Genomic DNA, 27,235 nt, shown 5'->3' on the forward strand with positions numbered 1-27,235 from the left:
AGCTTTGGCATTCGTAAGGAATTTTCAATTGGTGTAAAGTGTTTGCTGTTCAGTGTTTGGTGTAAAGTGTTTGTTGGTTGTTATAAGAAGTGAAACTATCTGTATGAGTATGGGACTGGTGACATTCTTGATATCCAGATTAAGCCTTTTTGCATCATAGCACCCCTGCATGCTATAGCACTGATATGTGATATGTGTTTGGTGTAAAGTGTTTGTGTGAGAAGGGAATTTATTTGTACAAAATAGAGGACTGGAGATATATGAGACATCCAGAGGACCTGTTCTTATGTTAGAAATAACTTTACAAGTGTCTGGTGATCCTTTTCTTGTGTTACATGATATATCCCTATGTCGCTGATTTAGCACCTTAGAATATGTCCCAGTTGTGGGTAAACTCGTGTATAACTTCACTAACAGGTTTATGAAACACCTCCCAGATTAAACACTCTGACATCAAAGGACCCCTTCAGGCTAGTATAGCACTGGTGAGGAATTTGTGTTTGGTGTAAAGTATTTATTACTTATTGTAGAGAAAAGGGATTTATCAGGTCATTGATGTGCATCTTTCTACACTTAAAACTCAGTTAAATACTGGTACATTAGAATAGTACTTGCTAATTTTGATTGTTTGGTGTAGAAGTAGTTTCATATCAGTACATCAGGACAGTTAAATATTTCACATTTATACCCCAAAATGCCACATAGTTTATTATTAGATATCATTAGATGTGGACATTTAATTAAAGGGGGGTTTTGTGAATTACACATGATTCACATTGGATTTTCTGATGAACATTTAATGATTGCTTAGCTTTTAATTTCCTCTGCAGGAAATAATATCACATACTTTTGCTTTTGTGGAAAAATGTCAACATTTTGTTTCTTTTTACAAATGTTTTGATGTTCGAATATTTTTCTTTTGACCTGCAGAGAGATTCCACACTATCACGGTTGCTGTTTTGCGCCCTCTTTAGGGGAATCTTTGCCAGGATTGGAGATGACTGCACAGAGAGAGAGGCGGGGCTTCATGTGAAAGAGATTGAAACTCACCTAAACCAGATGCTGAATGAGTCAAACCAGTTTGATCCAGCTTTCATCAGCTGTATTCTGGTAAGGGTTGTTCAAGTCTTAAACAGTCTTGGAGCAAAAACACACACACACATTAAACACTCATTGTACACACTTGACACACAAATCACACACACCACACGTAAACCTGAATGCTGAATGAGTCTAACCAGTTTGATCCGGCTTTCATCAGCTTTATTCTGGTAAGGGTTGTTCAAGTCTACACTGTCTTGCAGCAGACACACACATTAAAAACACATTGTGTGTGTGACATACAAATCACACACACTTATCACACATCAATTCAATTCAATTCAATTCTGGTTTTATTGTGAAAATGGTACATGACAAAAGTTCGAAGACTCATATTATCATATTTACAAAGTAAAAATGTACATGTATATTATTAAAATATTACAATATATCACAATTCTAGTGCTAGACAAATCATCAACAAATAAAGCCAGAAAAAATAATTTTGAATAATCTCTAAAAAAAGGTTAAAATTTATTGAAATTATAACATTGTAAAACTATCATTGTCAAAATTAAATCAGCAAAGTTGCGAGTATTAAAAACATATATAAATTAACATTTACACTTTTAAAATATCATGATTAAAAGTCATGCATATTTAAAACTAGAAAAATATGTATTAAAAAAAATTGTAAATAGCCAGACAAATCAAACAATATGTAAGTCCTTTAAAAATATAAACCAGATCAATGTTGTGAATAATTGCAATTTCAAATTTGTTTGAGAATACATGTATGACAGTCATAAAACTAAAGAGAAATAAATATGATATTACAATAGATAGTGATGTTACAATAGATTGGTATGAAGTCTGGAATTAACCATGTGATATACTGTAGATAGTACACCACCAGTCACAATCCCTTGACCACCCGTTCACCTGCCTTAACCAGAGAACAACAACTTCAGTGCACTGAATCCATTGTTCTCCGGCCGAAACAGGCAAACAGGTAGCCAAAGAAATGTGACTGGTACTGTATGCTTTATAGTAAAAAAAAAAAAATAAACGAACAAAAAAATTATTGAAGTTGGGCAAAATTACAGATCGAATAGTCGTATTACATGTAGGTGGAACTCAAGTAAGAAAAAAAAGAGCATTGGAATAAAAAGGTGAAAAACCTAACATAAAATCAATAAGATTAGATAAACAATAAAGGGGAGTACAAAAAGTGCTACAGTTGCTAAAAAACAATAAAGATGCATTTAAATTACATTACATTACAGAGTTCAACAATTGCACAAAGTGGGGGATTGGCAGACTGTTGGTATCTTTTTGTTCTAGTCCGAGGTATCTCAAGATGATGTGCATTTCTTAGGGAAAGACCAGTTCTAACCCTACAGGTTTCAGGCAAGAAGTGGCGATGTCGTTTCGATTTTAGCAACGAGCGCGCAAATCCTTCAACAAGTTCACTTAGTCTGTCTTTAAGAGATGACACATTCATACTTTGTAGAAGTTCAATGTATGGCAAGACATTTGGCCAGGCAATGATACGCAGAGCCCTCTTCTGAACCCGCTCAATGCTAGCGGATTGTTGGCAGGTAATGCTAGATGCCCAAACAGGCACGTCAAACTCAATCAATGGCCTGATGTACATCTTGTAGATAGTGACAAGTTCCGGACACATCACGCCATTTCTCTTCAGCTTATTATGAATGAACAGCCTACGAGAAGCATTGCTGATGATTTGACGAACATGCAGGTCCCATCTCAGGTCGTTTTGTATGATGACACCAAGTAATCTAACAGATGTCATGATTTCTAAGTCTGTATCTTCAATCCTAAGCTGTAGAGGGGGTGGATTCGTACGGAGAAAGCTGATTTGCATCGCTTTACACTTTGCAGCATTCAGCTTCATGTCATTATCGTTACACCAATCAACCAGTGAGTCAACATCATGCTGTAGGCTAGAACATTGATCTTTTCTGACAACCTCATCAAGGCTAAGATCATCAACGTATTTCCATCGATTCTCCGTGGAGCAGGCAACATCATTCACCATGACGAGAAATAGGATCGGGCCCAGTTTCGTGCCCTGTGGAACCCCACAGGTGATGTTAAGTGGAGCAGAAGTTGTCCCTCTGTATTGAACAGCCTGTGAACGGCAGGACAAAAGTCACATATCGTTGGAATGATAGATCGATCAACACCAATCCTAATCAGTTTTTCGATCAAAATTGTATGGTTGATATGGTCACAAATTGGCGATACGTCCTTGCTGATCAAGGCCCTTGACTATGGTATCAAGCATGCTGATTAGGTAGTGATTAAGAGAACTTCCCTTCATATTGCCAAACTGTTTGTGATCGACGGTATGATAAATGTCATCCATGATCCATCCTGTTAGGAATCCCTCAAACAGTCGGGCAATGATAGGTGTTATTGAAATCGGTCTAAGTTGGTCGAAGTCGGTGACCCGAGAACCCTTAGGTATTGGGCACACGTAAACCAGATACTGAATGAGTCCAACCAGTTTGATCCGACTTTCATGTTCTGGTATTAAAAGGTGATCAAGTCTACCCAGTCTTGGAGCAAACACAACACACACATTAAACACACATTGTACACACTTGACACACAAATCACACATGCACTTATCACATGTAATACACACAAACATTCATTAAACACACCATTTTTGCAAGCATTGCACACATGACGAAAACCTCCATTTGAGAACACTATACCCCAGTTTCCCTTCTCATCAATTCTCTTCTCCAAGTACGACAAACCCTAAGTGCCCCAAGCAAGCAATTTAAGTATCAAAACACCTGTTTCTTGACGTCGGTCCGAAGATCTCACAACAGCCCGGCATATACAGTCACAGCAGGGGGCCACACACGATGGGATGCATGCGCAGCGCTGAGCGCGGTCCCTGCAAAGCATGCCGTCATTTTTATTCGCTTACTTTCCTTATTTCGAGGTCGATTTTCTTCGTTCGAAATTGAAAATGGACTAACATTGGATAACTGAATACAATATGCCTTTGAAAAAGTGATTAAATATCGAATACAATAATTTCATTCCGAAGGTCCTACTACAGGCAGAGAAGTCTTACGTAATAGCACAGCTGTTGTTTATCTTTTTGTCCTTTGCTCAACGCTCATATACTGGCCTGTGGAGGTGAAATTAAGACAGCTGGGATTTCCCCGGGATTACCTGGCCAAGCACGGTTGATAAGGGTTTGGAAATGATTTTTGGGAGATCCAAATGGAAAATGGGGTATAATACCGCAGTTTGCAATCTGAACTGCGGTCTTTCTCCAAACGGGGGTTTGACGTAATGCACTCTTTGTACACTCCTACTTCTTGGGTCTTAATGTTTTTCTTTACTCTTCCCAAAACAGTTTGAGGATAATGAACAAATCTTTTAAAAAAAATATATATTCATAGTGTTGATGATATTGAGTGGAGCAGAAAGATTAAAAACTGACGTAGTTAAAGTCATTTTATTGACACATTTTCCATCTTAAATTTGTATGTTTGTAATTAGTTTATCAATATATGATATACTATGGTCAGTTCTTGAAACCCCTTTATTTGAGATGATTCTCAAAGAATATAACTACAACTGCATAAGGTACACAACAGATTCAAAGATTTTCAATTTTTACTGTCAAAGGGCTGATTTTGATTCCTCTCTTTTCAAAACAGGAGATTGGTTTCTACCACAGTAAGCAGTTGACCCTTGACCCAGCGGCTATCAGCCAATCAAGTCTGACCAGCCGTCAGCTGCTAATTGGTAAGAACCTCTTACGTCATGATGGAATCTGAAAGTTTTCCCTTGAAATGTTTATGTCAAATGAAATCTGATAACAAACTTTCTGTAACCATCAAAATAGACATTCATGGATGATAAAAGCACACTGAAAAATTAAAGCCTATTCTAAGTTTGATAAACCACATAAAAGATTTTTTCACTATTCCAATTTATCGCTAGGTTATGATGTGGGGGATATAAAATTGAAATCATTTTTACTCAATAATTCTTACCATTTTACTTGAAAATTTTTATTTTGGTTGGATGCCCAATCAAAGTAGAAATGTCTGCATATTGATTTTATCTAGTAAAGGACAAGTCCAGACCAACAAAAAGTTTGATATGAATAAAAAGAGAAAAATCCAACAAGCCTTACACTGAAAACTTCATCAAAATCGGATGTAAAATAAGAAAGGTATGACATTTTAAAGTTTGCTTAATTTCACATAACAGTTATATGCACATCCTGTTGGGTATGCAAATGAAGAGACTGATGACGTCATCCACTCACTATTTCTTTTGTATTTATTATATGAAAAAGGGAATATTCTATTTTTCTCCTCATTGTCAAGTGAAACAACGATTGATTCCTCCCTGAACATGTGGAATGAGCATTGTTTAATTCTATATGATTCAGTCAAGTTGGTCCTTATTGTCAAATCTATAAAAAATGAAATATTGTATAATTCAAACAATAAAAAAACAAAAGAAATAGTGAGTGAGGGACATCATTGACTTTCTCATTCGAGTTGTGCATCTTACTGTTTTGTGAAAAATAAGCAAAACTTTAAAGTGTCTTAACTTTCTTAATCTTTCTTAATCTTGCATTCGATTTTCAGCGTTTTGCTAGTTTGATTTTTCTCTATTTATTCAAATCAACATTTTAGCGGGGTGGACTTGACCTTTAACCCTATCTAGGCCAGGGGGGGGCCTCGGAGGCCCCCCCCCCTCAACGAATCGCGCGATATTTTCGCCGCGCGAAATTTTTTGACCACGCCGCTCGCTGACTTTTTACTTTCAAGCCTTGCGCAACTTTTGAGACCAATTTTGGGTCACCCGGGTATGTGGTTCCGAAATTACGCAACATTATGTAAGTGCATGTCAGACCAAAAATTGCTCAAAAACGTGGTTTTGTGTACAAAGTCAATGCAAATTGTGTTTTCAACCAAAATTCATAAATGTATGATTATTTTTAGTTTTGCTGGTCTAAATGTATTTCTTTTATGCTTTTTATGATCTCAGAGGAGTCCCCAACAAATTTCATTGAAAAAACAATGAAAAACAAAAGGTCAAAAAAACACAGAAATACATAAGAAATTGCAAAAAAACAATATAATACATAAGAAAATGATTTGATATCGCAATTTTTTTCATGTACACTTGCTAAGAACACCACAAAGAGTTTCTATACCAAAAATTATTACATTTGGAGCTTTATTTAGGGAGTTAGAGGAAAAAGTATGATTTTGCATACTAATTACGCATAAATTAGCATAATTACTTAATAATGATTCGCATGAAATAAATTACTATACAATTTTGTAGATTATGTCCCAGGCAACCCGCATGCCAATTTTCGTCGCGATCGCGCGTTCAACGGCCGAGATCACAAGGGGGGGGGGGGCCTGGGAGGCCCCCCCCCCCCCCCGGCCATATGAACTCCCAAAATACCCCGGCCTAGATAGGGTTAAAGCACTCCCCAGCCACAGAATGGGCCGAAATTTCAGGATATATTTATAATTTTGTCTGTAGCTTGGTGATATCGAATCACTATCAAAATTTGTATGATAAGTGCTGAAAAAGGACCTCTTTTCAAAGAGAAATAAACAAAAATATTACCGAGGGAGCTTATTAGGCATCACAACAGATTTCAAATTAATATTTTCATAACGGACTAATTCGACAGCCGCTACGCTTTTCCAAGATGGGAATGCTTGATGATAACTCAAGTATAAATCACCGAAATTCAGTCTTTGAAAATGAACGAAATGGGTATGAAATTCTTATTTTGTTCGCGTTCGTGTGTCTCGACCGAAGGTATCCGAGTCTTGGAGGAGGTGTTGATAAAGAAGAGCTGGGACGACGAGAGGAGCAGGAAGAGAGCAAGGACGTCCAGACCGGAGCAGAGCCAGGAGATGAAAAACTGGATTGAACTAGCAAGGTAGGGTCAATGGACATACTATTTATTGTCATATGAATGTCTTCTTTTGTGAATAATTTTCAATATTTGCTTTCAAAGTCTGCACAGCTGCTATATCGAATTGCGTAATGCAGGCGAGACTGCCTGAGGCGTTCCACACTTCCACTTGTTTGATGTATCTACCTGTTATGCAAGTTATTTGTGTAACTTGCTCCAGATATTCTCAGTCATCTAATGGTAATAGGAATTCAGTGCTTGTCACAATATTTTTCTGAATTTTCTTCTTGATTGTAATCGGTGAGAAATATACACCTTCATACCCCTGTAATTAACCTTCAATATGTTTAAGAACCTTTATACTTTGAATACATCAGTGAAATACCAAATCAGTGCTTGCCACTACATTTTGTATACTTTCTTATGGTTACAATCAGTAAGGAATTTACCCTTGCATGTCAGTGTGTGTATGTGTACACAGTATTTATGCTTGATATATATGAATTTATGATCACAGCAAAATAATTACTATACAGAATCACCATTGAAGTGGGCATAAAACCTACAAGCCTCAAACCTGGCTTTAATCTTGCCCGCTTTTTTTCCAATTTTTATGCTGTTTTGTTTATCGTATTTTCTTTCCTCTTATGCTCTAGATTTATTTTGATAATAATAATAATAATGTGACTTGTAAAGCACCAAATCCACTCTGTAGAGTGCTCAAAGCGCATAAAGAGCTAAAGAGTTCAATAAAAGAGTTTCCTAAAGATTTTTAAAAGTCTCGATAGAGGTGCATTTTTTTATGTCTTCAGTAAGGCTATTCCACAAAGTGGGGCACGCATAAGCAAATGATCTTTCCCCCCAGTTTTTGAAACTTTTGGAATAACAAGGTAGCCAGAAGTGGATGAGCGCAAAGACCTGCTTGGTCTGTAGTAATATATAAAGGAAAGACTGTATTTTGGTGCTGATTCGTGAATGATATAAAAAGCAAGCAACAAAATCTTAAAGATAATCTGATTTTTGATCGGGAGCCTACGCAGCAAATTCAAGATGGGAGTGATATGAGTGTTTATTTGACAAAGTGATGCTCATGTTCTGTATTCATGCTAATGTTGCTGTTTATAAATGTAAATTTTAATGTAAATCTATTTTTGAAATTGGAAATAAAGATTGAAATTGAAATATCCTGACAATGAATTTGATGTATTTCAATTACAGGCTGTACAAGGCGATGGGCGAATTCGATGTCCTACGAGGAATATTCGGCTCCCTCATTGAGACAAAGGATGTGACTCACAAAGCGATCCAAGCCGAGTCAAGGGGAGACTATGAGAAAGCACTCAAACTCTACTCAGAGGTAAAAAGGTCACTCGAGGTCAAAGGTCACTCAAGGCCATAGTTCCTTTGACAGTGTTATAGCTCATAGGTCACCTAGGGGGTGTTGCAAGAAAATATTTGCAATCAATTGCATAGATCTGATGCAAATTTGCGATTGATATTTTCAATTGTAACTATAGCAAACTGTAGAGAATTTTTCTGCCTGTTACAATTGGCAATCAAGTGCGAATTTGCAATTAAGTGCAAGACAAGTGATTGATTTGGGGGCCAGATATGGACTTGAAATCAATTGCAAGTTTTTTGCAACACCCTCTTTGTGTCATAATGTAGCTCAAATATTTTTTTTTGTAGGATGTGGTTCATCTACTCTTTGGGAAATGCAAAATCCTACAAATTATGGATAATTTGTGAAAAGTTGTTGTCAAGTTTCAGTTGATGCTAATCAAATCTGTCAACATATAGTGGATAGTACATGTATATAGTTATTACATCCCACCCATATACTAAAATGCTAGTAGAGTACATTTTTTTGTCTTGTTATAAATCTTTCTGAATCATTTTCTTTAATTTGAACATTCCAATTTTTTATGGAATCTCCTTCCCTTGATTTCCATTTTTTATTAAACATCTTTTATATAAAAGTTATATGTACTGAGTGCATTGTCACGGTATACAAGCGATATCGTCTGACTCAAACCTTGATATAACTGTTCCTTTACTCTCCAGTTTACTCCAGATTTTGATATATTTTTTTCATATGGAATAGTTATAATAGTATATACATGTAGCATTTATGAGGCACTGACTATCTAGTTGCCTATTCGGTGGCGCACTATATATCCTTCCTCTTCCTTCCATCTTGTTTAAAACACCTGTAGATACATTGATTGATTGATTGATTGATTGATTGTATTGTATACAGGCAATATCGTCTGAGTCAAGCCAAGATGTTACTCAGGAGGAGGAGGACTTCTGGGACGAGGCTCGGCTTCAGGTTAGCTATCTCTACATCTACTATCAGAAAATTAAATTTTATGATATGATAGTTTTATGATCAAGATAATCAATACTAATCAAGCAATGACAAAAAGTGCTAAAGCACAAGACTAGGCTTTAACACTTTCATACACTGTAGCTAGGCTATTCTTTAATCATCTTTCATACGATGCTTTGTTTATACGATATTACCATTATAATGCATATTTTTTTAGTTACTTTTGGTCAATCGTTTTTTGTTTATACAATGTATGTGTAGAAAGTGATGTAGGTTTAGGAGTTCTGCTTAAAATGACACATTTGTGATTATTACCAACTCGTATTTCTTCATTTTTGATATTTGATCTTTGATATGATACTCATGTACTCATAATTCATGTACAGATTTCATTTTTACGAAATGAAAATTGAAGTGTAGTTTCATATTTGCATGAGTATTCTGAATATAATGACTAGGATTATGTGTCTGATAGCCCTGACAAAATTAATTTGAAATAATGATTCTTTGAAAGACAATGTACATGATTGTACTTTGATTTATTTTCTGTTTATAGTGTTGCAACCAGTTGACAAAGTGGGACAACATGGAAGCCTTCTCAACTGATCAGAGTGAAGGAAAAGAAACAAATGATTTCTCTGACTTATGGAACGACTCTTACAAACAGGTATATCAAAGTTTGCCATGAACCTGCTGTGACAGGTTTTTTTTCTACCCTATGAATTATATTTCTAATTGAAAAAAAAAGGTTATGTTTTAATTAGTATTCAAAAGTTTTACCATGTATACCAAGCGATGTTTTTCCTGTCATTTCTTCTAAAGGAGGTCAATTCCAAAAATATTGATGTCTGAACCCCTTTCTGAAATTATTTATCTCAGTTTTCGAGTTTTAAGATTGTCAAATGCTCTCGAAACCTGATAAAAAGTAGACCAATTGCTGGTAGACAAAGGAAATATAAGCCACAGCTTTTTCCATGAATCTGACTCGGCGTACTTTCCAACCTACCAATTTCTGCGTACACAAATCAAAACAAAATGGAGAAGTGTCCTGCATGCAGTGAAACTTTGGACAAGATTCCCACTCAGCGCCTTTTCCTTTCCAACCCTATCATTTCTCCATAGACAAAAACAATGGAAACTTGAGGAATCCAATGAAAAGTCATGCTTGGAGTTGGAATCAAGTTTAGCATCTTTTACCTTACAATGCTCTAATTTCTGCAAAGACAAAACACATGGGGGGGGGGAGCTGCTTTGAAATTCTACATGCTATGATGAATGAGGCTTCCTCTCAGCGCCTTTTCCTTTCCAATGGTATCATTTCTCCATAGGGGTCTATTCTTTGTCATGTGTGTGACCGAAATTATGACAAATCTTGACGATAATTAGTTATAAATCTAAAGATTGTAGAGATTTAGTAATTCAAAGGTTATATAACATTAACATGTTTAGTCAGCTATCATTTGGAAATATTTTTTGCTGTCTCCAACATTCAGGTTCAAGGTCAGAGGTTAAAAGAAGTGGGTCACGTGTGTGACTTCACACAGAAGCATGATTTTGAAAGTTTAATTTCATTTGGAAATTCGTGTGAACTTCAAAATGAAATAAAACTTTCAAAATCATCATAAGATTTATAACTAATGAAAGTAAAGATTTGTCATAATTTCAGTCACACACACGACTAAGAATGGCCAATAGACAAAGACAATGGGTAAGTGCAGGAGCCTCTATGAAATCACTCTTGTAGTGGGAATCAAGCTCAGCATCTTTTTCTTTTCAATGCTCTAATTTCTGCACAGACAAAACAAATGGGATGGGGGGAGCTGCTTTGAAATTCTACATGCTACATGTATAATGAACGAGGCTTCCTCTCATTGCCTTTTCATTTCCAACTCTGTAATTTCTCCATAGACAAAAACAATGGGTAATTGCAGGAGCAACTGCAAATCGTGCATTGTGTCTTCATTCTGTCAATGCTCTAATTTCTTGATAGACAGAACAGCAGAGAATTGAGGATGCCAATGTAAAATGTCTTAAATGCATTGAAATAGAGTACTTGACTTTTCCTGAAGTACATTGAATGTTGATGTGTGAATAAATTTGAACTTCGATTTTTTTTATTTTTACTTTCTGAACTTCTTGCACTTTTGCAGGAGATCTACTTGCCCTGCATGATAAGATCCAAACTCAAGATGTTACTGGAAGGTTCGGATGATGACAGTCTTACGACGTTCATTGATTCATCAGCCAAGAACCAAGAGAGAAGAGCTATTCTAGAGGTAAATAAAGTTGTTATCTACATAGGGTGTTTTAATGATGTATTAAAAGTGCATGCTTTAGTCTGCATGATTTCACTGTGAAATATTTGATCTTATACAACTCCCAAGAATGTTCCGTAATCTGATTGGTCCAATTCGGATCACATGATATTCAGCGAATTGCACTATTGCATCCAAAATGCACTATCCTGCACTCTGACGTCAGAGTGCAGGATAGTGCGAGGTCTGGAATTATCTAGAATTTAGATCAAATATAGCATTCGGGGCAACTCAGTTACATGTACATGGGGGAGGGGGGGGGGGGGTTGTATAGAACAAACAATGCATGCATTCTCGTGCATAGAGGACCAAAATAATGAACTTTGTGCTCGACTCGCCAAATGGATATACCGCACTCTGCGGACCTCGGTGCGGTATATCCATTGGCTCTTCTCGCACATCGTTCATTATTTGGTCCTACATGCACGCGCTTACGTGCATTATTTGTATAATATTACATAATGTGCAGAAATCAATTTGTTTATTGTCTGAATCTGCCACAATTATACGTTTCTAAATGAAGTCATACTTGTAACTGCTCAAATGATTATTGTGTTCTCTCATTGTTTAATCAGTCCCGATACACTGAGGAATTAGCTGCCTTGTCGATGTTGAAAGAAGACTACAACCGAGCGAAGTACTACTTGGCAAACTGCACAAGTTCATTCCTTCAGGTAAGAGTACAGGCTGAATCTTTGACATTGTTTTTCCTTATCAGCAATGAAATTTATCATATTGATCACAAAAATGAGGTAAAAGGCTGATGAACTACATGAGTAGGGTTGATTTCACTAACATTTTCTAAATCTGTACTGTGACATTTTCCAAATCTGTGTTCTGCGACACTTGAAAGCATCTGAACATTGATGTTGCTTGGGATTTAATTTCAGCTGAGACCAAATTGATATTTCCCAAATTATTGAAATGAACATCTTTTTCATTTAATTCAGTAGTTATTACAGTTAATAATGTTTGAAATACTACTTTTTTATACAGTGCAGCAATGGCATGGATTTGTTTTTGCCAATTGAAATGACTTATTAGTTTATAGCTTTAAGTGTGTAAAAATTGTTGATCCTGTATGCTGCCTGTGTATACCTGGCCAGGCATTTTTCCCATGCTTTTGTGATGAAAAAAAAATTGTATTTGTAATTTCCTGACAGTTTCTAATTAGACCAAGTTTCCACATGAAAAGGTGGAAATTAGATCACCTGGGCATCAATTACACTACAGACAGTTAGACCAAACAATGGATAGGTCAAATGGTAATCAGACCAAAATGATATTAGACCAAGTGGGTCTAGCCATGCTGGTGTCAGACAATCAGAGAAGTACCTGTAGACCAACTGCTAGTAGACCAATACGTGTGGGCACGTTGTGGTCTAGTGGTTCTGACTCTCGCCTTCCAGAGGGTCGAGGGTTCGAACCCTAGCAATAGCATGTTTTCCTTCATCAAGAATTTTATCCACACTGTGCTGCACTCGACCCAGGTGAGGTGAATGGGTACCCAGCAGGATTAATTCCTAGAATTCACGAACGCTGAAAGGCAGCTCGGGCTACAGCCGGGGTAATAATAATAATAACAATGCGCCTCAGAATAGATATTTCTAGATAGATGGCGCTATACAAATGCCTATTATTTTATTATTCTTATTGGTGACACGACATTTGCTCCTGCAACAATTGCTCCGGGCTTAATTTCGTCCAAGATGTAGGGTTTTATGTTAGGTTTAGGGTAGGGTATAGTGTTAAACTTCGGGTTGAAGTTGGTCATTCGATTAGTGTGTGGAATTTAGAACGGAGCAAATGTCATGGAACTGACCAATTGGATAGAAACCTATGAATTCACTTCATATGTGTAGGAATGGTCTGGCCTGGGACCTCTGATGCTTTCAAGCCGACTGTCCAAGCTCCAAGACATCCAGAAGCTGACCGAAGCAGAACAGTTCCTGCAACTTGCCAACAAACCATGTGAGTCGTGTCAAGTGTTTGATTCAGGATGGGGGGGTTGAATTGGCGTAAACGCTTATGCATCTGTCGAAACAAGGATTGTAGGGTTGAGTCAACCATTGCGGAAGACCGAAGCTTACATCGTGTGTTAACATGCCCTGATAGTCCAGGATAGAAGAGGCATAACCTTGTTTTTTTATATATACAATATTTTTTGATGGTTTCTTGTCAATTCGAGGGTGCTGATTACGAATCTGGATGATGCCACTCGTGTAACCTTGAGCATTTTCCGCAAATCGGCAAAATCCAATATGGACGCCAAAATATGCAAATTACCCATGAAAATCATAAAATTGTCCGCATATTGGCTATGAAATGCATGAAATTGTGTGGCAGGAGTGAAATACTCTCTGAAAAAATAATTTTTGACAAAATATTTATTTTCCTGATATTCAAAATGGCCGCCATATGCCCTTGTATACTCTATTATGTACAATATGAATAGGAAGAACTAATTTTCACAAAAATGAGCACTAAACTGCAAAAAATCGTGATGTATGAACGAAGTAATATATGCAAATCATCGTTACTAACGGGATATATCATTTATTATGTCATATATGGGAACATTGCTGTATTTTGGTATCTAAAACAGCCGCCACTGGCCCAAACAGTATTGCGTACAATGGCAATGGGGGCCAAGAAATTCACAAGAGTGATCACTAAAATGCATATTATTAAGATTAAACGAGTGGAATACTGACTAAAAGCATAATTGTTAAAACGAAATATGTTGTTAATATGCCATGTATGCGATGAATGTTGTATTTTGATATTCAAAATGGCTGCCAAAGGCCCTAAAAGTATTATGCACAATGAGAAAGAGGAGCAAAGAAATCACAAGAGTGAGCACTAAAATGCATATATATGTGATAAATTAATGGGATACTGTCTAAAAACGTATTTTCTAACGAAATATACCATTCAGGTTTCAAGTTTGTGTTAAATACTGTATTTTGACTTTCAAAATGGCCGCTATAGACATCAACTGTATTATGTACAATGCAAAATGGGAAACCAATATTCACAGGAGTGAGCATCATAACTGCACGTAATAGTGATCTATGAGTAAAATATTGTCTGAAAGCATAATTTATATTAAGATATATCATTTATTCTGCCAATTTGGTGATAAATACTGTTATTTGAAAGTCAAAATGGTCGCTACAGGCCCTCACGGTATTATGCACAATGTGAATGGGTACAAATCATTTTAACAGCATTCGGCTTTGCTTGGCCAAATGGTGATGTATGAGTGAACTATTGTCTGGAAACATGATTTATAACAAAATATATATCTTGTGTAATTTAGGTGACAAATACTGTATTTCAACATTCAAAATGGCTGCCATATGGCCTTTTTGTGAACATTATTTGTCTCCACTCAAATTGTATATTATACGATAAGGGCCGCTGTGGTGGCCATTTCTAATTTAGAAATGCAGCATTTATCACCTTAATTACACAACATTATGATATATCTCGTTAGAAACCATGGTTTTAGACAATATTTCACCCTTACATCACAATTCACAATTATATGCAATACTCTGAGTCAAGCAAAGCCAAATTTTGTCAAAATTATATGTTCCATGTTACAATGTACACAATACTTTTAGGACTTTTGGCAGCCATTTTGGATTTCAAAGTACAGCATTTATTGCCTCCACGCCCAATATGTGATGTATTTAGTTAGAAATCATGTTTAAGACAATATTTTTACACATACATCACAGTTATATGCATTTAATGATTCTCCCTCTTGTGAACATTAGTTTCCCTGTTTGCATGTTACATAATTTAGTTAGGGCTTGTAGAGGTTATTTTGAATGTAAAAATACAGTATTTATCACCTATATGGCAGAAGAAATGCTGTAATTTATAAAAAATGTTTTCAAATAACATTTTACTCATACGACATGATTATATGAATGTCATAGTCAAGCAAATCCAAATTCTTAAAAAATTATATGTCCTCATTCACATTGTAGATAATACTGTTAGGGCCTATAGGGGCCATTTTGAATTTCATAATACATTTATTTATTTATACATTTATCTCATGTATGACAAAAGAAATGATATGTCTTGCTATAAAACATGTTGTCAGACAATATTTAACTCGTAGATCCCAATTACATGCATTTTATGTTTCTTACTCGTGTGAAAATTAGTTTCTCCATTTGCATTGTACATGATAAATATAGGGCCTATGGCGGCCATTTTGAATGTCAAAATACAGCATTTATCACATAAATGGCATATTGACAATTATGTTTATGGTCAGTATTCCACTCGTTTATCTTAATAATATGCAGTTTAATGCTCACTCTTGTCATTTTTTTGGCCCCGGCCATTGCCATTGTACATAATACTCATTGGGCCAGTGGCGGCTATTTTAGATATCAAAATACAGCAATGTTCCCATATATGACATAATAAATGATATATCTCGTTAGTAACGATGATTTGCATATATTACTTCGTTCATACATCACGGTTTTTTGCAGTTTAATGCTAATTTTTGTGAAAATTAGTTTTCCCTATTCATATTGTACATAATAGAGTATACAATGGCCTATGGCGGCCATTTTGAATATCAGGAAAATAAATATTTTGTCCAAAAAAAAATTTCAGAGAGTATTTTACTCCTGCCTCACAATTTCATGCATTTCATAGCCAATGTGCGGACAATTTTATAATTTTCATGGGTAATTTTCATATTTTGGCGGCCTTATTGGATTTTGCCAATTTGTGGAAAATGCTCAAGGTTACACGAGTGGCATCATCCAGATTCGTAATCAGCACCCTCGAATTGACAAGAAACCATCAAAAAATATTGTATATATAAAAAAGCAAGGTTTGGTCAATTGTCTATGGGGCCTATCCTGGACTATGACACAGTTTCGTAGAGGTAGTCTACATGTATCTTACAGTGGAAAATCTGTCCCTTGGATAGGCTGTTAAATTAGGACCCGTTTGCATGCTAAGAACCCATTATTTGTATTTTTAAAAAAATTAAGAATTTATTAAATAGAGTAGAAATAAACAACCAAAACTGAGAATTTTGTCAAAGACAGATGAGAAAAAAAACCAAAGTTTTGGAATTGAGTATTTTTGAAAATTTGAAAAACATGCCCCTCTCCCTCCTTCTTAAAAAGAAAAACACTGTAAATTTCCTAGGTCTCTATGGGTTGAGAAATGAACTGAAATGTATGTTTAACAGAGTTAAATGCTCACATTTTTCTGTTTTCAATTTTTTTTTCATTCAATATAAATTATTGATTTTTGTTGCCAATATTATGAATGATAAGCCTGACAGGAAATAATCATGGGAAATTTCTGCAAATGATGAAGCCACCACAAAAATGACTTCCAGTGCACTCAAAGCCCTAATCAATTATGATGTTTGAATACCTTTATCCATGATTTTGGAAAAAAATAAGTAGGTGAAAGGGAAATGATGTATGCTAAAATTCTATTCTATGTAAAGCTATATTTGTTGTTTGTAATAATTATCCAATGGATAACTAATTGCGGATGCAATTTCACTTAATCCAATTCTGTTTAATTTCTTATGATTGCAGTTTCAGAGGGATTGAAATCTTCCGCCATCAGACTTTTATCGGACTGGTCTAGGAACCTCCCAGATCCAAAGAGAGATCCTATCAGTGTGTGGGATGATGTCACTCAATACAGGTATGTAACCAACCCTTTGGAACAAATTACCCCTACATATCAGACGGGCATCCACTTATTCAACTTTCAAGTCCTTACTTTAAACCCATCTTTTCCGAAAATCATAACTACATGTAGGTGTAGTATTGGTAATTATTTTATTGGTAACAATTGTAAGTTTGAATATTAAGCAATTCTGTAATTCACAAGTCTATTTCTTTGTTTGTATTATATGAACATGTATTTTTGTTTCCTTTATTGTAAAGCGCATAGAGAAACTTTCATTTTATTATGCACTATATAAGAGAAGTATTATTATTATTAATATCAAATAATGTGTGGTTGGGCTAGGAGGATCATTTGTTTTGAAACATTAGTAACATCCTTATTGCTCAGAAAAGAAATATGTACAGGTTACCCATATGAAACAAATGTTTTGTTTTTCAAAACTTCAAATGATGATGATGATATCCTCAAATCATCTTTTGCCACTCTCCACCGAAGTGAAGTAATATGGATATGCAGTGCTTAAAAACACTATATATATGTTGCATATTATTATTATAACTTTTCATTGTTCTGAGGCAGAATATGACATTGATTTTCATAGTTTTCTATATGCTTCCATTCATGTTTGAAACTATAATTTGTTTGACAGTGAATGAGTTGAGTGTCCTTTTACTGCATTGAGAAAATTAATGTGGGGCTGGACTTTTTCAGAACATGAAAGATTGTGAATTTGATTTGATTACTACTTCAGGGCCAAAACACAAGCAATGTATATGATGTTGAAGAGTATATTACTGATAAAGATAATGAAAATTACAGTCATCATTGTCTTCAGTGGGGGCATCGTGGTTTAGTGGTTAAGACTCATCATTAAATCTGAGGAATGTGGGTCCAATTCCCATGGCACGTTTTCCTTTTGCAAGAAATTTATCCAGACTGTGCTGCACTCGACCCAGGTGAGGGAATGGGTACCTGGTAGGAAGAAACTCCTTGAATGCTTGATCGCCCGATCTACATGTATCTTCTATTAATATATCCACCTATCATTCATCTCTCCATCCATCCATCTATCCAATTGTCTATCTTATATGTATCTGTTTAAATATGTATGTCCCTCTGTCTGTCTATTTATCTTTCAATCTAATAACCTCATGACGAATTAAAATCTAGTTATTATTATAATGCTCTGTGTTTCATCAATCCTCGTTCCAGTTCCTCCCACTTTCCCTTTTTCCTTCTTTCCCTCTCTCCTCTCCCTGTGTGCTGTTTGGTTCACCTGGGGAGCATTTCACAAAGTGCTTTGTCAGTGATTACCACTGAATAATTCACTCTTGGCCAATCAGATGCAAGGATTTCAGTAGCTTATAACATCTTTCGGTGGAAATCACTGATAAAACTCTCATGAAATGCATCCCCTCATGTTTGTCCTCTCTCAGATGTCTCTACATGGACAAGCTGTGCAACATCCTGGGCGATTCTCCAGACGGTGGAGGCGACACCATGGAGACGACGGGGGATGGAAAGTTTGATGACCTCGTGAGAAGGGAAAAGGTTCTCCTGTCAATGAAGATGGCCGACAGTGCTTGCCAACAGGTATGACTTGTTGAAAATCCAAATCTCTAGAGTAGTGTCGTTACATGGGAGGTATAACACTTACAAGTGGTCATGACAGCAGAATCCAACCTTTATAATTAAAACAATTCAGGGCCCTGTCTTACAAAGAGTTACGATTGATCCAATCGATCTCAACTGTATGGAAATCCATCCATACCACATTTTTTTTCTACAAGAAATTTGCACAATATCCTTTGCAAACATAGAGAATCACACCGAATATCCAAGAGAATGATGAATTTATATGAATAAACATATCTAGAAAATATTCTAAACAAATTTGAATTTTAGATGATGATGTTGCTGGCCATCCGTAGTTGTGATTGATCGGATCGATCGCAACTCTTTGTAAGACGGGGCCCTGGAGTTATTGTTGTCATCACAGCTGTGCAAATTGTACAAGATTCGCCATTTTGTAGCCGTTTCATGTACTAAACACCAGAGAAATCTATAGGGACACAATCAGCCACTTTCTAGCCATTTCTTTTTTTTAAGGGCTACAAATGAGCGAGAAAAATTGCTTGAAAATGGCAAGTTGCTCACTGTGCATTGATAAAAATAATGTGTTCTCGTATAGTGTATACCACATTGTGAGCTAATGTATGTACATGTATGCATTGCCAACGGACATGAAATATTACCTTCACGTGGCTTTACTTAGCTCTTGCAAGTAGTGCTTCCTGCTTTCTATGAATAGATAAGAGATCAGTCAACTTTTCTGATTATGGTTCAAAATCCTCAATTTTTATCATGATTTCAAATATTTATTGTGGTCTCAAAAAATCCCTCATGAATATTAATTACGGTACCTTCTTTTCTAAAGTTAAATTTACATGGGCGGATGAAAATTTCCTTGAACGCCGCAAGTTTCAAGAGAAGAGGGTATGATATAGATATTCATTGATATCCATGTAATGATGTCATCTTGCAAAAACACATTAGCAAAGTAAAATATCTGTCATCATTTCCTCTTTTTAAATGCAGTCCAACTTCTTTGTTGCAACTAAACATCTCAAATCAAGTCATCGAGACCTTGCTGATTTCGAAGATCTGAAACCCGCCTGGACTCACAGCTATGTATCTATGATACAGAGAAAGGCTCTTCTTCTTGAGCCTTATGAAAGGATCACCTCTCTTCTCAAGACGCTGGAGCAGCTCGGTAAACAGCTCATGACTTTTATTTGATATTTTTAATCATCACTTTATTGTTCAGGCTTGCACAACAAAGAAAAAAGATGCAGTAGGCCAGAAAGGTGTTTCATAAAGCTGTTTTAAAAGTTACAATATGTTCTGTAATAAGTACAGATGTTGAATGTCCTGCATTTGCCTGTCAAATAAGTCCAGGGGGCCGTTTCATAAAGCTGTTCGTAAGATAAGAGCAACTTTAAGAACGACTGGTGAACCTTTCTTACGCGCTAAACCATCGCCAATGAATATACCATTTACCACAAGAAAGGATCACCAGTCGTTCTTAAAGTCGCTCTTAACTTACGAACAGCTTTATGAAACACCCACCTGGTGGGTTTTTCATTAAGCTGTTCATAACTTACAAATAACTAATTATGCACGACTCGTGACTCACCCTTGTGCTATGCTATGTATCTGACTTAGCTGACATCGCATCGCACAAGTGAAAAGTAGTGAACAGTGTGTTTAATAATCAGAAGGTGAAGATGAAGAAAAGATAGATTGTTCCAAATACGTAATGCAATGGTGCAGCTTGCGACTCCTGACTTGCGCTTATAAAAAAAGGGAAGAGAAACAAACATTTACACCGACATTTTAGGTCAGTTATGTCACTTTTGGGGTAGTTTCGAGTTCCGTCTTGCAATCATTCAATATCATGTTTCCTCGACAGGCAAGCTACCAGAATCTCAGGGGTTGAGTGGCGATCTGGTCCTGCTGTGCGACCATCGTATCCTCACCAGTAACACCTACCAGTCTATGGCTACAGCGCTGCAAGATGGAAGTGAGTATTAGACAATAAATGGCGCCGGAGTGTTCTGGTCAGAAGAATCTTTGAAGGGCGAGCTATTGTGCATAACAATGGTTTGATCCCCCCCCCAAAGCTTTTGGAGTATTGCAAGAAACTTCCTATCAATTGCAATTCTATTTTGCACCCCAGATCAATCATATTTCTTGCAATTATTTGCAATTGATTGCTAATCTGCTCCTGTTTCTGTTTGTAGTCACTCCCGTCAGAACTTGGTAGGACAGCCTGTTGGTGGTAAATGCCAATCTGGTACATGTATCAATTACATAGGCAACATTTTACGTCTTAGATGATGAGGCACTGTGGCTGACCTTATAGACAGGAATTACTCTCAGGCCTTATGGATAAAGTGGAGGCAATGGCGGAGCGGGGATTCAAACTCACAACCTTGCCATTAAGAGTCCAATGCTCTAACCACTAGACCACACAACCCTTAAATGCAGTTTGCAGCAAGGAGTGTAAATTGAATTGTTACAGCTAAAACTGATGTATTAATTGTAAAATTGCAACAGAAATTTGCAATTGATTGCTAATATGTTCTTGCAATACCCACTTTGTCTGCTCAGAAGGTTCCAGTGCCACTGTAAGTAGGTCAGGGAACTCATTGAGCAACTTGTCAAGGGTTTCATAGATTGATTTTCACCTACAGATTTTCCCTCTACCAATCAGTTGTGTTTATTTCAGTAGCTTGTAACATATGCTGTTGAAAGTATAAGGAAGTCTCATAATTTTTATGATTTCAAATCATTATAGCATGCTATTCGTAGATGCATTCCTGACCATTTATACTATGTTCTTCAATACCCCTCGCTGCAATTATTCATATGTACATGTAGTTCCTGGAAAGGTGCCCTCTTGACCCATTGGAAAGTAACCATAAAAAGAAATCAACCGTTTTGTTCGTCTGAACACTTTTTTCTCTACTTATACTCAACTTCATGAACTACTTAAGCCATGATAATACGAGAGCATTATACGTTTTGATATGAAACAAAAATCGCAGGCAAAATAATGTTATGAAGGTCTCACATACAAGGGTTGTACATACTTTTATCACGGATTTGCCTAAGCATTATTGTGGATGCTAATGATGCCAATGAATTGGATTAAAATTGTTTTTTTAAGCTTTTGCTTAACTTTATAAACTTTTGTCTCATGATCATGTTTTGATACTTTTAGAAGGAGAAATCCTAAAAAGATTAAGCGATGAGGGGAAGTTGGATAAGCTTCTTGCTGCAGCTGAATGTCAAGAGAAAAGGCATGAGAAGGTGAGATACTTGACAAAATCTTTATTCCCTTGACAGTCATTCTTTACCTTTCCTGTGACATTGTCATTGCCATTATCATCACCACCATCATCACCTTCACCACCATCATCATCATCAACAACATAATCATCATCATCACCACCATCATCACCACCTTCACCACCGTCATCATCATCATCAACAACATAATCATCATCATCACCATCATCATCACCATCATCACCACCGTCATCATCATCATCACCTTCACCACCGTCATCATCAACATAATCATCATCATCATCACCACTGTCATCATCATCAACACAATCGTCACCATCAACACAATCATCACCTTCACCACCACCATCATCATCAACACAATCATCATCACCACCATCATCACCACCATCATCATCATCATCAACAACACAATCATCATCACCACCATCATCATCAACAACACAATCATCATTATCCTTACCCTCAACATTATCATTGTTTTATTATTGCAATCACCATCATCAAACCATCATCATTATATTCACCATAACCATCACCGTCATCATCACCATCATCATCATGATCAACATCATAATCATCACCACCATCATCAATGACACCACCACTATCACCAAATCAAACGTGATATGCATGAGGTTCATCAAGTTTCATACTTAAGTAATTTCAACCATCAACAAACAAATCACCTCCAATTTTTCACAATTTGTACAAAAGTCTTGATATACAAACAACCGTCAGTATTTCAAGACTTGTACAATAAACTTCTTCTTAGCAGACATGCAAAAAATAAAATATCTGCATCAAATATTTTATGTGAGAAAGATATGTAGATATGTAGATCTGAATAGAGGAACCTTGGTGTTATGTACACATATTAACTTTCATTCGAACTGTATGGAATTGTTTTCTCAGCACACATGCATGAGAGATGAGTTTTTATGCAAGTGAACAAAATAAATCAATCCCAATGTCCCAAGAACATGGAACATGGGTTGATTAGTTAAATCTTAAAGCGGCTACAGGTTGCAGGGAGGCATGATGGCCCCCTTGACATGTGCACCATTTTTTCTCCAAAATACACGGATATAACACCACAAAATTTTGAGATAAAATTACCTCCCCCTCCCCCAGTCCTCAATGCCTCAGAAACAGCTTAATCTTTGTACTGTTGAATTCAAGTTGAATTTGGAGTTAAGTTGGATTGCAACTGTTTGAGCAACCTGCCCCTATATACTCTCATTACCCCCAGGTGTGTCAGAGCCTATTCAAGAAGAGCAAGAAATTCCTTGACGAAGCTGTAGGTACCATCAAAAAAGATCCCGATTCCAACTCATCGTCCCACCTCCCGTCATCAATGGAGAGGGAGAGCATGGCCAAGGCTCACATGACTCTCGTCAGCTTCTCGGATCAGTTGCTACGGCAAAAAGAAAGCGGTAAGCGGATGTTAAGATCACTTTGTCAGACATGCCAACCGTTCCCTTTTTAGAGTATTTGTTTCTATTTTTTGCTATGAATACACAGATACTTTTTTGTATGATTTGTTACTTTTTTTAAATTTCCGATCATGGAGTATGTATTATACACAGCGTGTGACACTAGCGCGGGTCCAACAGTCCCAGACCGGTAAAAATCACTGTCGGGCCAGTAACTTGTTGCATGAAAAGAACAAGTAAATTCTTGCCTATGAGCACATGTTTAAAAGGGTGAATTATCAAGTTTTTAAGTAAAGTCATTTCACATGTTTTTTCACCGATCTCACTACAACAGGCTGGCGATTGTTACGTTGAGACAAATTTTTAAAAATACTCTTTTCTTGTCAATTTTTTTTTCTTTTCTAAAAACACTTTTTTTTGTAGAAGGTTGGCAGATCTGCTTTGTCATGAATTTGAAACCATGCTTTGTTTTTTCTTCAAATTGGTGGGAATTAAAGCCAGAAAATACAAGAGGCATATGTCACTAATACCTGTATTGACTTTTATCAACTTTTGGCTCATCACTTTGCCGGTAGCATGTTTCTCCATCAGTTGTCTATACTGTTTGCATTCTTGTGATTACTTAAAAGTCATTGGTTATGTCAAAGTTTGCTCATGTATAAAATAGGAGTGATGATGATGATCTGAGTATTTTCGGGTATCAAGGTCAAAAGTCACCCAGGCCATTACATACTAGATAACTGCCCATTCTTGCTTCAAACTTTCTATTTCTATCCCAGAAAACTGCAATCCTGATTGCTTGCCCTCGTTGGAAACCTACCCTACAACCTTGGTGATATCGACTCTTCAGGCTATGAAACTCAGCTCCACCAAGGCAAGACAGCACTTCCCGAGGCTGCTCCAGATAGTAGAGCAACATCCTGATACCATTGAAACTCTCATCAAAGAGGTGAATAGCTAGTATTATATGTTTTCAAGCGTCGTGATTAGCCAAAGCATGTCATATGACATTCGACTTTTTTTGCGTATTGCACTGCAGTGCAAAAAAGAGAATGTGCAACAAATTGACATTAATAATAAAATAATAATATGGAGCTTTTATATAACGCTTAATACAATACAGTTTCTAAGCGCTTTACAATTTAAACAGAACGTAAATAAAACAAGTACAATATAATCAATTTAAATAGAAACAAAGTATGAATATAAGTGTACAATTTTAAGAGGTAATTAATGTCAATGATATAAACAACAAATCAATAAATGAAATAGAAAGAAAATAACAGATAAACTGGTAATCATTAAGCGTAAAACATGAAGAGGTAATGAAATATCAATCATATAAGAACAAATCAATAGAAAGATAGCAGATAACTGGTCATTGCAACTGCTTACTTGTGTTGATTAAAAAGATGGGTTTTGAGTCGATTTTTAAATACATCGACGGTAGGAGAATTCTGTATGTGGGCAGGGAGTTCATTCCAGAGAGCAGGGGCACACACCGAGAAAGCACGATCACCATCAACATTGCACACTTCAGCAAACTAGTGTTATCATGACAAACTAAAAGAGCAACAAAAATGTACGGAAAATGTTTTTAAGACTCGTTTTTCTGTGGTACTATGGTATAAAACAAATAATGCACTTGCTCTGTCATTAATATAAGTGAAAGCTCTTCTTTTTTTTTAAATGATACACACTGGGCACTTGCATGAAGTCTTTTGTACAATGGGAGACCTATCTGAAGAAATCACATGCACTGCATTTCCACTCATGCACTTTGTTCTGCATGAAATTTTTTTAACTGTTGCAATATGGACAAAGTGTTTTGCTTGTAGATAATTTGTAGACATCAATTATATCTTTAGTGGGATATTCAGGTTTGTGAGCCAAGATATGGGCACAGACAATTTTTTTTTACATATATTGATTAAAACTTTCAAATTGAATATTGACCTGATTTAGTCAATATTTTGCTTTATTTTTTGTAAGGCAATGCTGTTGTGTAAAACAACTTGCCATATTCATTGTTTCCTTTATTTCTTCAAAGGTACTGTCAACCTTTGCAAATTTGTGCAGATAATTTGCCCTTTTTGCGCAGGGCAACAAAGAGCAGCATTAAGAATTAACTCCCTGTACTCTTTTGTGAAAGTAAATGCTGGAACGACAAATACGAAGCAGCTAATTGATCCCCCGCCCTTCCGCGATCAACACGGCCAATGCAGTGTACTATGACTACAGGGACGCTTGATGCGTGCTCATACAGTCCGAACATGGAAATAATTCGGATTTGACAATTGACACAGAAACTATATTGATAGTATCAATCGGTATCAATAATTTTCCATTTAGCCTGTCAACCTGAATTCACGTTATGATGATTTGAATCGATGTTATTTTTTGTTCAATATTTTTTTCCTGCGTTAGGCTAGCAGCATACCAAGCTGGATGTTCATTGGATGGATTAGCCAGATGGTGGCTCTTCTTGACAAGCCAGAATCTTTAGCCGTCCAAGAAATCCTGAAAACTATCGCTGAGGATTACCCTCAGGTAACTATGTACCTCTGCCCTGCTTGAGCCATTAAAATGTTCTTATTCTAGGCTCTCTTTTGCTATTTACTATCCAATGTATAAAATTTATCTGTCTTTATTCTTACACTGTTCGTACACTGTGGAGGAGCTGTTGTGTAGTGGTTCTGACTCTCGCGTTGCAAACGGAGGGTCGTGTGTTCGAATCCCACCTCGGTCTGGCGTCCTTTGGCAAGGCGTTAATTCACACTTTGCCACTCTCGACCCAGGTGCTAAATGGGTACCCGGTAGGATGTGAAAGTCATTGTAGCTTGTCCAGTACTGTGTGCGCCTCACCGGCGACTGACTGGAATACTCCCCAGGGAGTGGAGGATGTGCACACATTTTGTGAGAGAATGACTGATTGAATCCGATGACCGGGTAATTGTAAAGTGCTTAGACATGTCATTCCGATGTATTAAGCGCTATATAAGATATATGTATGTTATTATTATTATCATTATTATTATTGTTCCTTTATTATGATAGGTGACAATGCCAGCTATATGCCATCTGGCAACATATCTTGCAAGGAAAGACCATTAATTGAAATTTGCTGTGCCAAAATAGTCAATCGATTCCTACAAATACTCCTACCCACGGACAATCCGAACAAGGAACCACCTGCCGGCAAAGTTATATATAAGGACTGGTCAGACATTTTTATCTGACAAGTCCCATTTTATCTGACAGTTACCATAGTAACAGTGCTCTGTCACAACCCTCTTCTTTATTGTAAAATGGAGCTCCTCACTACGACACCAATTTTTTCACCAGTTCAGCTCTTTTTGGAGCAGCAATGGTATTGTTTTAATGTAGGCCTCTTTTAGAGTCAGCAATTTGATAAATAATTTCCTGCATAATCTCTGTAAACGAAAAAAGTTGAATCTTGTTAATTAACCTTTGGCTCTAGTCGACCCATTTAAGATCAGCAGTGCAGATTTCAACGTAGGCCTCCTTTAGGGTCAGTAATTTGCTAATAATTTCCTGATTAATCTCTGTAAACGAACAAAGT

General features: G+C 36.5%; 1 protein-coding gene across 1 annotated transcript in view; it reads left to right on the top strand.

The window, feature by feature from the left end:
* Positions 1-27,235, top strand: part of LOC129270125 (DNA-dependent protein kinase catalytic subunit-like) — a 103,421-nt gene that overhangs the window by 55,418 nt on the left and 20,768 nt on the right. The window contains exons 36-52 of the mRNA XM_064105306.1: positions 931-1,110; positions 4,755-4,842; positions 6,898-7,021; positions 8,216-8,354; positions 9,258-9,329; positions 9,886-9,996; positions 11,480-11,605; positions 12,220-12,318; positions 13,507-13,615; positions 17,242-17,353; positions 18,778-18,934; positions 19,940-20,114; positions 20,814-20,924; positions 22,128-22,216; positions 23,469-23,652; positions 24,432-24,601; positions 26,080-26,202. Coding sequence (XP_063961376.1) covers positions 931-1,110; positions 4,755-4,842; positions 6,898-7,021; positions 8,216-8,354; positions 9,258-9,329; positions 9,886-9,996; positions 11,480-11,605; positions 12,220-12,318; positions 13,507-13,615; positions 17,242-17,353; positions 18,778-18,934; positions 19,940-20,114; positions 20,814-20,924; positions 22,128-22,216; positions 23,469-23,652; positions 24,432-24,601; positions 26,080-26,202 — 2,169 coding nt within the window. The remainder of the gene's footprint in view (positions 1-930; positions 1,111-4,754; positions 4,843-6,897; positions 7,022-8,215; positions 8,355-9,257; positions 9,330-9,885; positions 9,997-11,479; positions 11,606-12,219; positions 12,319-13,506; positions 13,616-17,241; positions 17,354-18,777; positions 18,935-19,939; positions 20,115-20,813; positions 20,925-22,127; positions 22,217-23,468; positions 23,653-24,431; positions 24,602-26,079; positions 26,203-27,235) is intronic.

The sequence above is a fragment of the Lytechinus pictus genome, chromosome 10 (assembly GCF_037042905.1).
Source record: "Lytechinus pictus isolate F3 Inbred chromosome 10, Lp3.0, whole genome shotgun sequence".
In the NCBI taxonomy this organism is placed as follows: Eukaryota; Metazoa; Echinodermata; class Echinoidea; order Temnopleuroida; family Toxopneustidae; genus Lytechinus; species Lytechinus pictus.